This window comes from Orycteropus afer, unplaced genomic scaffold (genome assembly GCF_000298275.1).
Source record: "Orycteropus afer afer isolate SDZICR_OR568_19922 unplaced genomic scaffold, OryAfe1.0 scaffold00026, whole genome shotgun sequence".
Taxonomy (NCBI): domain Eukaryota; kingdom Metazoa; phylum Chordata; class Mammalia; order Tubulidentata; family Orycteropodidae; genus Orycteropus; species Orycteropus afer.
Window position 1 is genome coordinate 12,087,277 of NW_006921613.1, and position 16,127 is coordinate 12,103,403.

At 38.8% G+C, this 16,127-nt stretch overlaps 1 protein-coding gene across 1 annotated transcript; it reads right to left on the reverse strand.

The window, feature by feature from the left end:
* Positions 1 to 442: 442 nt before the first annotated feature.
* On the reverse strand, positions 443 to 12,665 carry SEMA6D (semaphorin 6D). The gene is made up of 18 exons (XM_007935211.1): positions 12,557 to 12,665; positions 11,872 to 11,983; positions 11,253 to 11,313; positions 11,071 to 11,133; positions 10,858 to 10,959; positions 10,527 to 10,617; positions 9,961 to 10,080; positions 9,154 to 9,242; positions 8,010 to 8,227; positions 7,774 to 7,905; positions 7,295 to 7,450; positions 7,028 to 7,201; positions 6,091 to 6,231; positions 5,918 to 5,995; positions 5,454 to 5,515; positions 5,040 to 5,096; positions 3,367 to 3,534; positions 443 to 1,731 (listed from the first exon to the last, which is right to left on the reverse strand). The coding sequence occupies exons 1-18, from the start codon at positions 12,663 to 12,665 to the stop codon at positions 443 to 445; spliced, it is 3,222 nt and encodes a 1,073-aa protein (XP_007933402.1).
* Positions 12,666 to 16,127: the final 3,462 nt, after the last annotated feature.

Here is a 16,127-nt window from a genome sequence, read left to right on the forward strand (position 1 = left end):
ATACTATCTTTTTTTTTTTTTGGACATTTGTGCAAGAGGCAAGGTGAACGCATACATAATAAAATGTTCACATTTAATGGGAAGACCACACAGAATGGCAGTCTAAATTGAACCCATTTTCAAGTATTTGCTTACAGATTCTTCTGAGTACTGTGTCAGCTCTTTTTATACTGGTAAGGTAGCCCCTTAGAGCTACCCATCTCTTTAGCTTCAAACAAAAGAAATGGAATGACCAGCACCTTCCTTTGTTTTCAGGCAAGTACTCAGAAGCCTTGCTGCGGTAGCTACATGTGGCAAGTTCTGATGCTGCCAAAGTTAAAAAGAGTTTCTTTGGCCACTTCATTCTCTTAAAATACAAGCAAATCTCTTGTCTTAAGGTACCCTTACAGCATCCTCTCAACGTGTACAGGACAAAGCCACATGGGGATAGCACACTTGAGGCCTAGTAAGTGTATTTGTTCAGTGGTCTGACCGACGTGGTTTGAGGAACAAATGAAGGCTTTGGTGGCACATCAGGTTTTAAGGACGGTGTCCTCTTTAGTCCCGTCCTAGGGAGGGTGCCATTACTGGTATAGCTGCTCTGTCTGGAGAGGGAAGGCTGCAGGTGAACACTCACTGGTGTCCCTTGAATGTAGTCCACCTTCGCTCCTGAGGGGGTGGGCATGTATGCTGCACGGTTTACACTAGGCTGTCTGGATAACAAAACACCATTTGGTGAGTTCATAGTTTTAGGCATAGCTGATATAGAGTGCCTCTGTGAGGAATTTTTGTGATAGCCCCTTTGTCTCTCCAGAGAAGTCATTGGGACTCCAGGAGTGGTGGGGACGTCCACTCGCTTGGTTGGGCTATTTCTGGGGAGAGTTGACGGAGGAGAGTACAGTGATGCCTCCCGGTTGGGGACCTTAGGTGGGACCTCAGACATAGTTCCCACAGGATCCAGCATTAAGGTCTGGTGGGCCATTTGGATGTCTCCCATGATGGCTTTGGGGTTACTATTTGGGTCATTTAGATGTTTTAGAAGATCATTGAGGGTATTTCTGGAATCCACGGAACGCCGATGATCCCTTTTGCTGGATGATTTTGTAAGAGGGTGGTCAATATTTTGAAGCTTCTTTTCAGCTTTGTGAGCATTGGAGTTTGAGAAAGATGTGTTGTAGTCATGAGTAGCATTAGGGAGAACAATGGCACTGGGGATATGCCCATGACTTAATGGGGAATGGGGTGGAGGACTAGAAGGAAAAAACTGGGAGGTTTCTTTCCTTGAAGCTCCATGGCTGTGGGCCTTGTCTGAGTGGCTCTTCATGGCTTGCAGGGTCTTCTGGTGCAGCACAGGTGTAGACTCAGGTGTGGGGAGGGCAGCTAGCTCTGGAGGTTGGCCTCGATGGTCCATCACCATGGATTTGGTATCTCCATTGGGTGGTAGCTCTTTCCGACTGGTCAGAAGGTTACTATACAATTTGGGAGAATCAATATTCTGTTGATATTCCTTAACTGGACTGTCAAAGAGACCATTCAGTTTTGCAAAACTTCCACTGGAATCTGTGCATGACTGGGCAGACTCTGCATCCTTATGGATCTTTCTGGACTTCCGAACATACATATCACGATAACAATATACTGCCACACCTGCAATGAATGCACCCAAAACAAAAGCGGCAAAGACACAGGTGATGAGGACATTCATGTGGACCATCTGGTTGGACTCCCCAGACTGGACTTCCCATCGTACACCTGCAACAGACACATAGGAAAAAAGTTTCAGGAAAGTGATTTCTTAAAATATCAATCAGCATATGGCTTCCATTCAATGGTCCATATGCTTGGAAGGTCAAGTTGGCTCTCAAATTCTACATTTATTCTTTAATTACAGTGGGATCCCCTGAAAGATATACGTTTGCTGCAAATGCCAGGATAACATTAATTTCCCATTGATACATATTTGTTTTCTCTTTTTTCCCAATACTTCTTAAATAGTTTTTATATAACACTAGAAAATTTGAGCCAACCTAAAAATTAGAGTTGTAGTTTCTATTTTCTAAACAGCCAATTTTCAACTCACAAAATGGCCTGTTTCATGGTTTTCTCCTAATTCAAAAGTCATATTAAAGGGCAACTGGGATTAGGGAAATGTGTGAATTGGCATAAATATACATTATGCTCAAATAATTATGCTAATATGGTCATGCTAACTTCACTAGAATAAAAAAAACCACAGTGCATAATTTGTTCACACACTAAAAGCATCTGCTTGGTCGATATTAGCTACAAATATAGACTCATATTTGATTTTTTTTTTTTTTAATGTATTCCATCTTGAGGTAGAGCACTCTTGAATCACCTGGTATGTAAGAAATCCAGACAGTCTAAGGAAATATACTATGTGTTAGTTAAGAAATATCATTCAATTATCTTGAGATATTTAAAAATTATTTAAATTAGACCTAGAAAAAAATAGTGAATTAGTTTGAAATTATTGGAGCTTTTAATGCAACCACAGACATCTAACAATCTATCAAAGAAATGTTAGTTTAAGAGGTATCCAAGTCTTTTACATGCAATAAACAGAGCTATCCCAGAGCAAGTTAAGTCAGAATGATTTTGAAGATCTTGCTGCTTTAGGTTAGTACTAAGGCCTTTAAATATTAGTTGTTTGTAATCAATGTTCATGGTTATGGATTTCCGTGGCATTGTGAAAAGATAAAGAAAGAAATGTAGAAATAAATGATTACTAACAAAAACAAAGCAGAAAGAAAAAGAATTATAAAATGGTTTATAACAAAAACGTATGAAATAAAAATCAACAGATGTAAATAAAAAATGACAATGTACTGCCATAAAGACTGATTGGAAACCTGATACCACAGTTTAGTAAGCAATAAAAAATAGATTTTTTTTTCCCTCTGGAATAACATATTTAATAAACCGACTCTACAGGCAGCTATTTTGTAACTGCTTCTATTAACTGCTGAAATGATAGTTATGAACACATACTTGGTATGTTTTATTGCTGTGGCATTCAAACAACTTAGTGCCTTATAGAACATATCCTTTTCATATTTCATTTTGAATTGAAGCTAAACAGGAGGCTGGGAAAGGCTCCTAGACAAAACATCTGATATCAGGCATTAAAACTTAATTATTTACAAGTAAGTTTTGTTTTTTGATGTTGGTGGGGTGACCCTTGAAATTCTCTGATATCCGATAGCCTCCCAGACTCTTCAGTACAGCCAGTGGAAGCACAAGTTACCACCACCAGCAAGTTCATTTAGGTTCACCTCTGGAGAACCCTAAGTTCATATACTCCTCAGAGAAATTCAGAATCAGGTTTCCACTCAGTTGGAGATGAGTTCCCTGGTGAGGCCTTACCCTTTGGGATACCTGATAAAGGATCAGTAAAATCAGAAGTATTGGGGTCATCTTGAACTACAAATTTCCGGGAGCTCGTCAGTTTAGGTTTCCAGGAATCAATCACTTTAGGTGTAATTTCTGGGATACTTGCCATTGTGGTAACAGAAGACGAAGATACCTCCATGTCTGTGGTGGCAAACAGATTTTTATTAACATGGGTAGTGTTGGCAGAGTTTTCTGAGTGGTTTGTTGCATTTTTTAGTAAAGTTTAAGTAAATCTTATGAGAAAGCCTGTTGTAGGATTTTACAAAAACACCTCTGAAGAGACTACATCAAATTCCTTTCTTCCAAAAGAAGAACAAAGACTAAAAATCAAGAATAAAAACACAGTAAATGGATTTGAAATTAAAAAAAAAAAAAAAACCCTCAAAACATTCCTACTGAATGCCCTATGGTATTTAAGGGCACTCATGGATAGAAGAAACAAATCTCAACTCCGATTAATTGCTGCTTTCTCATCTTCTTATGACATAATATCATTTCATTTCTTTTTGTGTATATTTTTAGAAATATTTTCATAGATGATTAGAAACTGTGTATCCTTCACTGGGGAAGTGCAATGCAACATCATTAGAAAACACCTTTTTAAGTCCCTGTAAGAATCTGAATTTGGACCTGTTAAGTCTAAAAGGTTGTCTTATCATATGCCTCCCACTTATTTGTAGATTATTCTCTTCACGGAGGGCCTACCATCCATGATAAAGCATTGAAGCAGGGATGAACCTTGCCTATGCCTTCCAAAATGCCCGGGGACTTTCTTCCGAAGAGTTAGCAGCAATTCGTACAAAATAAATGGCATTTACAAGCTGGATAAGGATGTTTTGACACGTAAGATATGCCATCCTCCCCGACCCCCAGGAATGAAACTGCTGGCGAGTTTTAGAAGTAGCAATAGACCAGAGTAGTTTTAGTTATTTGTTTATTTTTTGCCTATCTGTTACAAACTTCAGCCAAGTACATGTTCCCTCAAAATATAAGCATGTGCTTTTTTAGCTAAAACCTCAGGAATCCGAATTCAGACTAGTGCAATGGTCACAGATGAAGGCTCCACCACAGGTATACACAGAGAGGCATGGAGAGTCCATCGAACATCTTAATACATCAGAAACCAGCTTCATTTCAACAGAAGCCTTTTTCACGCCACTGAGACCACATCATTCAGATTCCAATGATCACCACAAACCATTTAAAAAAAAGTGCTAAAACATATAAATACACATTTTTGAGAAATGTGTATTTGTTCAGTAGGTTGTAGAAAAGGTGAGGAGAAAAGGGGGAAATAATGAAATTCTGCCATCCATTAAAGACAGATGGTCAGAGAGAACAGTCACAATGCAGGGGTGGGAAAAAGAAAAGCTTGGGTGATGTGCGTGCAGCGGGAATGCAGTCTATGTTAATCCACTTGATTTTTCTCAAAGAATGTGTCTTGGTCGATGATGAACTGTTAACATGCTACAGAGGGGTGAGGTGCTGAGTAAGAAAAAGTCTTTTGGTACCATCAGTGAGATTATGAGTCAAAGCAGAAAAATGAAGGGCTGCCAAACTGCGCAAAAGGAGGGGAGAAGGGGCTGAAAATGCCAAACTGAAGGAAAGAAAAGATTGTTAATTCAAAAAAATTAAACAAAACTAACCAGATGTTGGACCTCCAAATATTTTGTAATCTGGTGTAGTTGAAGTAGGCAAAATTTCTAAAAGAATTAAAGGAACAAGTAATCAGTAAAAAGTAACCAAAAGAAAGCAAAAAATTTATAAATTCCAAATAACTAAAAAAATAAAATAAAAGGCTATAACTTAAAAAGATTAACCTACTGGTTAGACTACTGTTCTCTCTACTTCCTACAAAATTGTAAATGGTGAAGGAAAAAAAAAGTAAGATTCTTCTCTAATGCACCCCCATGACCAAACAGCTCAGCTTTTGCGAAGTTTAAGTTAAATGCTAGGTGGTATGTGTCCCGAGTTATTAAATAGGCTGATTGTAAAATAATGTTCACGTGCAAATGCGGTCAAAAAGAAGCGCCAGGCAGGAACGAAAGATTCCGTCTTACCATGGCAGTCCCCAAGGTGGGCCGTATTGCCATATTCTGTGTCTTGCTCATATCCTCCAGCACTGTGGTTATGGAAAGCAAAGAAGTCTTCAGTTAACAGTCTTCATAGGAACACACATGACAACCAAAGCAGAACCAAGAACACAGACTGATTAGCAACAATGGGCAGAGAGGAAAAAAATGACATTTCAACAGAACATGCTAAAATGAGTCTGTCTGTGACAAGTTTCATAGCTACAAGATTTACGAGAGTAGAATTGTTTTTCTTCTCTCCATTTCCTTTACGTATTATTTTGTCTATAATCTCCCTTTCTTTTTTTCACACTCTCCAGGTTTTTTTTTTCCCCCATGCAAACAAACAAATAAATAAAAGTACAGTGTTAGTGGAACTTTTCTAAAATTTCCAGCTTTATGACCCTCAACAAGACAGTGCATGCCAGCTAAGGTAACTACAGGATACTTACAACATCCCTGGGGTCACTTTTCCACAGGCTCCCTGGCTTAACCAGCCACAATATGGGTCACGAGATGCAATACAAGACCTGTATAAAGCCAAGCAGAATGTAACTTGGATTTTCTCTTCATCAAATGTCTTGATGTTGTCAAATCCAGGGTAAGCAAAGAAATAGCAGCTTACTTTTTACATGATCCATAGCGCTCACAGCGACTAAGGGGGATTCGAATAACGCAGCTAGAGAATGCCACATATAAAGCATGGTGATCTTTATCCAACTGCAGGGAGATGACTCTTCTGTCCTCCTCATTCTCAGCATTACACCTATTTCATGGGATACATTTTGAAGCTATCAGTCAAAAGATAGATGAACTGTATAAAGCAAGTTTGGTTGGATTTCTGCAATTACTGAAAACTGGGAAGGTTTTCAGGACTGTTTTTGGTAGCTAACCAGACAAGTACATGGTTCGGGAAGTAAGAATTAGGTAATTTAGCTTCTATTCTCTACGTGGATTGTTAAATTTCAGGCAGGACAAAGGGTCTTTTAAGTTTGCTTTCCTGTTTCCATGATCTAAGGGAAATGCATTTGTGAAGATCATGTTAGACTCTCAGAGGAAAAAAGATAAGGTTTCCATGCTAGATGTTTCTGGATCTCTCCTTAGTCTCCTTTGCTTCATTTCTTTCACCTATTTCTTGTTGTTTTAATGGTATGAGTAATCTTCTGTAAGTGGCTGCAAGAAAATGCTTAACTAGAATTGCATTCTGTGTATATGTGATGAGCATGCGTGCATACTTACAACCAACTACCTACTGTAATGTAGCATCCTAAAATATATCTGCAAGGCAAGATGTGTGCTTCAAAAATGCTCTCATTTTCCACAGGTGAAAAATAAAGGCTGAATTATTTTTAGACTCATCAACTGTTCACCCTCCTTGCCCTAGTGGGCTCAGGAAAACAATAAAGCTAGGATTTATTTCAGTGAGGGGAAAAAAAAAGAAAAAAAGCCTCTAATGTGCCAAACCACTGCTAATTTAAAGGGCTGAAAGGAAATGACTAGATGAAATATACACCGGAAATTTTTGAGGAGTGCCGAAGAGTGTTCTCGTAAAATATACCTACTTTGCATGGTTGTAAGCTTCAATCTCTTCCAGTAATACGCTGTCGTTCAAAGAGAAAGGACTGGTCTTTGCCAAAACTTTAAGTACCATGCCAGCTTCAGAGCCAACAAAGATGACTGTGTAGTTCTGGTAGGGTCCAGCAGAATGGTCAATGGCAATGGCCGTCAATCTGTACCTAAGAGAAGATGAGTGGCAAGTCAGAGGGAGAGGCCAACAGGAAGAGAACGTGTTTAATGTGTGCGGGCCACTGTTCCCAGCACCAGCTTACCTGACCCGAGTCTTTGTGAACCAGGGCTCGTCAGCGATGGGTGGAACAGCAGAGTCCATCAAGGGGTGGGACTTGATGAACGACAGTGTTTCATCAGGAAAATCGATGGAGGTTTTATATGCTTCGGCAAGGCCATGCTTTGCACAACAGCCGGGCCTAAAAGGAAAACAATGAGATTTTTTTTTTTTTAATTTTTCACTCACAAAACTGTATCTAAGGAGTAAGTGTACATTCTGAAAGAAGAGGTCAAGCGAGAAAGGAAAATGAACAAACCAGAGGAGCAGTGGCATTTTGCCTGAATTCAAAGGGTCCTCCACATTCACACTTGCAGTGCTGTATGTCAGGGAGTTAGGTTATTAAACTCACTGTCTGAGATGCTGTGGAGGAACCCTTTTCCGACGTGGAAAAGTTGGCCCAGCTTCTCTCTGAGGATAGATGCCTCCAATGATCAGAGAGTTGTTAAAGCCAAAAACCTTTACCTTGGCTTTGGCACTTTGTCTTCAGGGACTGCTGTCCAAACAGAATCTGGAGTTTTCTGCTCTTTAAACCGTCCTTTGAATACTTTTTCAATGTCATCCATGCTAAAGGCGCAGACTGCAGAACCAGGAATGCTGAAAAAGGACAAACATCAGGGAGAGGCCTTGACAATGAACCTGCTCTTGGTTCCCACAAGTAAGCACACAGTGTCTTTGAAGTGCAAGGCATCTCTTCTCACCTGTTGAGCTGTGTGGTAAATACCCCAACCACAGTGGGGACGCCATTGATTTGCATTATGTCTGTAATAGACTGCAGAACATCAAAATAGAAAAACGAATCTCCAGGGACAGAACAGTTGAGCCGAGCCTTTAGAAAGGAAGTCCAATGTTTCTCCAAGACCCGCTGGGAACCACCCATGTCGTTTTTACATATACGGGCCACACGGGAATATACAGCCTGCCCAAGGGACAAAAGCAAAGCAGCAGGGATGTGAGCATGTAGGTGGAATGGAAACAAAAAGTGCTATTTAAGGAACATAAAATCTAAAGATATGTCTGATTCAAAGGAATCTAGCAGCCTTCTCTCTAGGGATCTGTACAGTAAGAATGCAAATGAGATTTACCTGTGAGAAAAAGAGGCCATTTCCCTGTTCTGCAAAACAAGCTCCACAAGAAGTGTGCTATCTACTGCCTTGCTGAATGGAAACCATTCTTACACTTTGTCTCCAACTTTGCTGCTGCTCCTATTGTAAATGAAATGTGCTGTCCTGAAAACTGGCACAGAAGGGGTTGCACTACTTTAAAATCATGTGGGCTTTTACTAAAACAACCAAAACTAGACTGAGGAGGACTCTGCTTTCCATATTGCTTTTGACATTGAAAGAAAATAAAGTGTCAATGGATTTCTGAAGAGTTTAAGCATCCATACTCAAGGATGTCTATAGAGCAGTCTCTGTAGTTACAAAAAAAATGGAACCTCAAGGCACAAGGCTGCTGTTTTCACTCTGACCGCTGTTAAGGTCTTTTCCAGCAGTTATTCTCATGATCAAGTCCCTGAATAGGGCACACTGTTAACCCAAAAGTTGGAGTTTCAAGTTCACCCTGATGTACCCTAGCCTGGTGAGCTACTTCTGAAAGATCACAGCCACTGAAAACTCTATGAAGCAATGTTCTATTCTGAGACACAGGGAGCCATCACGTGTCACAATTGACTTAACGGCAACTGGTGTATTGGTACTCTTATGATGAGCTACTCATCTCTCTAAACTTGGTGCTACCTGCACTGAATGGACTACTAGAGAATATGTCAAGGGAATAGCCATAACTTTACCAAACCAGTCTCAATGCCATGCAAAATCATACAAGTCCCATGCATATACTTGCCTTGCCTAAATTATTATGTTCTACAGCAATTTCTCGAAAGAAGAAATAGACATAATTTCCATACTCTATGGCGTGAAGGAAATGTGGCTCTGAAAGAAAGATGAAAAACAATCTGATTGCTAAAGGATAATTCAGTTAGCATAAGACCCCAATGCCAGCCATGACTGACAGATGTCGCATGATTACATCCATGCCAACAAGAACTCTGATACACCACTGATTCTGAGGAGTCCCAATATGGGTGTGCTCAAGCTTCAGGGAACCCATAGTCTTTAATGTCAACTAATGGACTGTGAAAAGGCCTACAGGGAACTGAACTACAGCAGAGGTCTTTGTTTCAACAGATTTATTCATTAACCTATTTAACTAGGGAAGAAAACCTCTGTCACTGAAAATGAAAAATCTTGATTTCTAAACTCCAAAGAACAAAATGACTCAGCAGATACGGACTAATTGATTCTCATCATTAACTTTCCAAGCTAGGTAGAAGGGAGTAAGAAAGAATTATTATATGCATTTAGAGGCAAACAAATTGGCATACAGAGATGAGAATTGTTTTTGAGGTCACCCATGATAAATCCTGGATGAACATACTCTTTACATGACTGTTAGCCTCTTCACTTCCCATCAATGCTTCCGTTCAATGAGCTACAGCAAAACAGCTTGAATTTGTACTAAATAAACAATACAAAGCTATGCACAGGACCTCCTGACATCCTCGGCTGCTGTCTCCACCCCCTTCCTCCCTACCCCTAATAGCCTTGGCACTGCCTTTGGCCTTTCCACACTGCTGATCCTCAAAAGTACCTTTTATCCATTTGGAATCATATTTAATTGTGCGAAGGGCAGATCCATCGCCCATGCTTCGATAAATAACAGCATCACTTGCCAAGAAGTCAGCCACCGTGGCAGAATACAGTTTTCCATCTAAAATCAAAGTTATAATTTTGGTGAAATAACCATAATTATCCTATGATCCTATGTAGCATGTTATACCTTTTGGAGTGCTTTCATCTGTGTTATTACTGTGTATATAAATAAACCAATACCTGATGCTCACAACTAATATGTGACAGGTGGGCCCACGATATTACCTAATTTTACAGATGGAGACTTAAGCACCAGAAAGTTAAACAATTTGCTCAGGGTCAGTGGCCAAATTAACAATAGACCAAGTGTCAGAGTATTTATAATGTGCACTGAAATATCCTCATTTTTAATTCTTCTTTTCTGGAAATTTGTTCATAGATTTTAGTCTTTGAAACACCTACATTAAGGTGGCTATCCAAGTTGTGAGCTGTTTTTTCCTTTAAATTCCTTTTCCTCCTTCAGTGTCATTAATCATTCACTTTCATTACACTTAAGAATCTTACCAGCAAAGAGGGCAACATTGGTTTGTCTGGCATCAAATGGGCATCTTGCCAGGCCACTGATTTCTTCCCCGTCATACTCTAAGGTATTCAACTACAAAAGAAAAATGAATAGCTGGTGTCATATCTGGTCAATGGACCCGTTTGAAGGCAACATTGCTTTATTTGCACTGAAATTCTATTTGTAGCATTCTGTCTTTATTCTTCCATAGCACTAGAGATAAAACAAATTACTGGATTCTCACAGAAGGGATTCAACTCTAATAGCCTACAGTGAAGGAAGAAAGCTTGACTTTTTTTTTTTTTTTAAGGGCATAATATAAAATATACTTACCCTATAGTATCTACACATGGGATTAAATGCATTGGTACCACAAACAAAAACCATCTCATCATTTCTTGGAACAAATACTTTAATAAAGTTGTGACATTCATCCTAAAGAAAATAAATTACTATATTAATATTGGACATTACACATAGGTCTCTGGGATCAAATCCAGAAAAAGATGAAATCTAGCAGGCATTTTATTTGTCTGTTTAACTTACTTTATGCTTGCCTTTCATAGCACAGTTTTCTCGATCCTGTTGTCTTGACCGCCATGTCAGTTTCTGTATTAATGAAAAAAAATCAAAGTTCCACTTTTAACTATGAAAGTTATTGGAGAGGCAAGGGAGACGATTCAAGTTCTGAGTCACTACAAATAAATTTGACAGCTACAGTTGCTTACTTTGCTTGGTATTACTTCTGTTTTGGGGATTTCATTTAAGTTCACTGTATAAACTTGATCCCTGTTGGAAACAAGGCAATAAGTCACATCATGTAAATGCATAAAAATGTTAAGCTGCTTCTTATTTTATTTTTACAGATCTGGCTTTATTGTATTTTGGAGATCTAGATTTTCTCTGTCTCAAACAAAGTCAACAAAGGGTACTTTTTCATTAGTGAGTTGCTTTTATATATCACAATAGTCAGGGAGCAAGGAAAGCTCTTCTCTCCAGGCATAGGTCAAACTGCTACTTGGTATTAGCATAGACATACTTCCAATATTTGCTTGAGTAATTCTAAGTTAAAAAAAGAATAAAGAAAGATTTTTTTTCCCCCTGCTGCTTTAGGAAAAAAAGAATGGCGTATGATTTCTTGATGGCAGTAATAACATAGCAACACTAAAGGCTGGGGCTTTGCATTTTACTCCTGGTACACAACACTGACTCTTCTCAGTGAGTATTTTGGCTACTTGCACTTTTTGATCACAATCACATATTAGTTTTTCATGAACTAGACACATTAATGCAAGCTCCACAAGAGAAAAGAATTTTAATCTAATAAACCAACGAGAGGAAAATTACCTGCCAGCAATATAAAGTGTGTCTCGAATTTTCAACATCAGCTGAAAGTCCAGCTTGTGCTGCGATTCATTGCCTGAAGGGCGTCCTCTAAAAACCGGATATTGCCTTGAATCTGCAAGTAAAAACGGGCTAAACCATCAGTCAGGATTATGGAGCTGAAAAATCAATATACAGCATTGATTAGCTGTATATACTAGTTGTAGAAGGGTTTTAACTAAAATTCTGTCTTAAGGTCTTGCATATAGATGAATAAAAGATGGTGAATATTAGCAAATGGCCTTTTGCCTTTTAACTGGAGATACATAACCTATAGATGAGTTGCTTCCCCACAAAACTGTCCCATTTTCTCCAAACACTAGGAAATGATTGTTGTTGTTATGTGCCATCCAGTTGGCCCTGACTCATAGCGACTCCTCCTTGGGTTTCCGAGGTGATATCACTACAGAAGTAGTTTGCCCAACCTTCCTTCCGAGGAGTGGCTAGTGGGTTTGAACTGCCAGCCCTCTGGTTAGCAGTCAAGTGCCTTAGCACTATGCTACCAGAGCTCCTAAGGAAATGATTAAGGATGAATTAATATGATTTTAAGACATACAACAATCTCTCTCACATCCCAATGGAATACGTTAGAAATCAAAACCAAAGAAGCTTCCTTCTTGAAAAAAGGACTCTTCTATAGATTACTTACAGTGATAATCAACAGTGTTAAGGGGCTCATCGTCTTCAGGAAAGCTGACTGCCCTCAGCTGGGAAATCATAAGTAGTAGCATGTAGGCACAAAGTAGGAGAAACTTCATGGTGGTCCAAGATGAACTCAGAGCAGCTCCTCCTCAGAAATCCCAGGAGCTACCTGGAAAACAGAAACCGCTTGGAAAGATTCATATGTTGTGATAAAGCTCTGTTCTCATTTATAATCAGCTCAATTTTCACCACCAGCTCCCTCCAGCACCCCCTTCCACCAAGAATCCTGGCTGTGGTGGATGAGGTATCTCTGAAAACACAGGCACAAGATGGCAGCACTCCAGGCCTGATGAGAGCATCTGGTGAGCAAACTGCACTTTTGGGCAAATTTGCAAGCTTTGCGGTAACTATGTATGTCATCACAGCAAAATCACCAGAACCACAAACAGAAGTGTTGGCTGCTGATTTGGCAAGAAGATAGGCAAAGCTGGGATCTGAATATTAATTAAACTCCAATCTTCTTTCCTTCACTCACTCCTGATGTGCAGGAGTCTTCCTGTTGGTCTCTCCCCCTCACCATAACATACTGGAGCTGCCTTGCAAATATCCAGGGGGTCGATGGCTCTTGTGCTCCCTTATCAGTTCATTGCTGGTTATCTTATTTAAGTTATTGCCAAATTCACAACATAAGCCAAGCCTTAGCCTTCAATATTTAAGTTTAGTAGTTCTAAGGTTTAGAAAGATCAACGGAGTCAATGGCTTGAATAACCTTCAATCAAAATGAAAGAGAATTAAAAGAAATGAAGTGATTTTATGGTAACAAATCAACCAAAAAAGGGCAGAGAAGCAGCAGCACAGCTGACATCAGGCCACTGGGGAAGTGTAAATTGTCACATAATACCATTAGGACACAAACCAATACCTTAAGTAGGCCCAGCTTCTTAGCTTTATTGAACTTTAGAACTGTAGGGGACCTTAGGGATCATCTAGTCCAACCTCCTCATTTTTCAGATGAGAAAAGGAAGGGCCAGAGAAATTAAGGGACTCACTGAATTTCATGGAGCTAGTTAAGACAAGATCAGAGTCCAGACTCACATCACCTGAGTCCCCATCCAGGCTCTTTTCATCAAATTAGATAAAGAAATTAAATGACTTTTTTTTTTTTCTTAAAAAATATAGCATTACAAAATATTTTGAGGGGAAGGATAATGAATATGTTCATTATTTTTGTTGAAGTGATGGTTTCACAGCTGTATACACAGGTTAATTTATCAAATTATACATTTAAGTGTAAGCTTTTTTATGCTAACTGTACCTCAATAAAGCTGTAAGAACATGGAAATTAGAAGGAGTTGTACAATAATGAAGATCAAACATTTTTTATTATCTTTACATGTTAACAATTTATTAAAATAATAAATTAGTGCCCTGGTTGGGCAATGGGATGCGTGTCTTAGTGAAACTGTAAGGACTCCACTTCACAAAAAATACTACTCCTTCCCTAACCCAGTTGCCACTTCTTGCTATGGTATTGAACAGTAACACATTTAGCTTTATTCTTAGTCTCATGAACCTAAGAACTTTTGGGGAGATCATGAGAATCACTTCAAATTCAGAGGGTATTCAGCCACTCAACCAGGTACTTACTGTGCCTTTTTAGTCCATTCAATGCCAAACACTTATACACACACTCATGCATGCTATTATTTTTCTATCTAACTAAAGTAGAAGTCAAGAACAAGTGAGATTCAGAATCCTAGTTTTGCATGGAAAGAATAGTTTTTCAATGAAAACCATCTTAACGGTTGATTAAGTCAATATAAAATGCCCTACAAGAAATACGATGGGGTAGAACCAGCATCATTTTGTACTCAGGTTGAGAATGTGGACTTTGGAGTCAGTCTAACTTTGAAATTGGCTCAAGATCCATCAGTTTCTAGCTGCTTAACCTGTGCCAAAACTTTTCCCCAAACTATCTAAGCATTAGTTTTTTAATCTATAAAATATAAATGGCATCATCTTCCTCAGATAGTGGAGAACAGAATGCCCAACGCAGAGCAGATTCTACACAAAATTAGTCCTCTTCAACATACTTCCTACTGGAGAAGCTGGGGTATGAACAGTTTGACCTTAAGAATCTGAGCAGAAGCTGAGTATAAGAGGTACTAAAATATTAAGGTGAATTTTTGTTGTTGTTGTTGTTTTTTGACAAATGGATAGTTATTTTAAAACACTAAGGGACTATTTTTAGAACAAATTTTAACACTTCAGCTTATTTACCAAATCTGGAAAATAGAGTAAAACAATCACCAATAATCCTACCATCCTAACCCAACTACCACGATCACTTTGTTCCAGTGTTTTGCCACATGTAGATGTTTAACTGTTGTGACAAGGTGATCTCTCTATTTACCTCTTCTTTTGAAGCAGTATCTTCCTATCTACCCTTCCCATAGTCTTACCATTTATAAAACCCTAGAAGTTGAAGCATTATAAAAATTTGAAACATTGTCATAAGAACAACACTCTGCTATGACACCAACCCTAAACTTTGTCTTCTGCATGAAAGTCACTTGATCTTTCTAATGGGTATCAGGAAAAAATGAGAAACATCAATCAACCCTAAAGAAACTTAGAAGTATCCAAGTGAAAGCAAGAAGACAGTTCTGTGAATCATTCTACATTAAGAGGTAATTGAGTATTTCTCATCATATAAGTAGAGCCTTGATGATCCTGGGAACAGGGCTGTAAGGGTCCCTCATAAGGAAAAGTGTGTCTCACAGCTGTGACCCAGCATCGAGGCTGAGGACAGAATCAGTGCTGACTCATTGGCAAGTACTAATCTGCCAGCTAAGTTATTATTTCCTATAACTCATTCATCTGACACACAGAAAGCAATTTCTCCCCACACCCTGCCCCCTCCCACAACCTAATCCTCCAAAAATAAAGTCCCACCACTAACTGCTTCCTGTCCCTGTACAAAGCTTTATTTATTTATTTAAAATATTTTCAGGCTTGCCATAGATATTATAAATGGAAGTATTTAATGTTATGCATATATTAAAGTAAGGCTGGAAGACAACGGGAAGAATCCAAAATATCTGAGGGAAGTGAGAGAAACGTAGCATGAAGTATATTTATTTGCATGTTGACCCCTCAAACTACTTGGCTCTTACCTTATAGAACAAAGTATCTCAGGATTCTAGGGCTCAGTTAAATTATGAAACTAGTTATGCTGAATGAGGTCAAGCCAAGAGGTATGACAAAATGTTGGTAAAAATCCTGGACCCTGAGGTCATAAAAATCTGAGTTCAAGCATGTCTTTTACTTACTGGCTATGGGACCTTGTTTAAGTTGACTTAACTTCATAAAGCCTCAGTTTTGTTAGCTGTAAAATTTAAATAATTGTCATTACTATCTCATAGGTGCTTCTGAGGATTAAATGAGATAATCTGTGCACCTAGTACAGCACCTGGCCTATAGTAAATCTTTAGTAAATTTTTGTAAGTATCATGATCACATTATTGTTACCTTTTTATTAAAAAAAAAAAAAAAGGTAGGAAGAAAGCAATCTTATG

Excerpts from the sequence above, each read along its gene's own strand:
- SEMA6D (XM_007935211.1), bottom strand. The coding sequence starts at position 12,665 with ATGAAGTTTCTCCTACTTTGTGCCTACATGCTACTACTTATGATTTCC. Across the intron at positions 11,984-12,556 it reads TAACACTGTTGATTATCACT|ATTCAAGGCAATATCCGGTT; the intron begins GTAAGTAATCTA and ends TTTTACTTGCAG. Across the intron at positions 7,906-8,009 it reads TTTACCACACAGCTCAACAG|CATTCCTGGTTCTGCAGTCT; the intron begins GTGAGAAGAGAT and ends GTCCTTTTTCAG.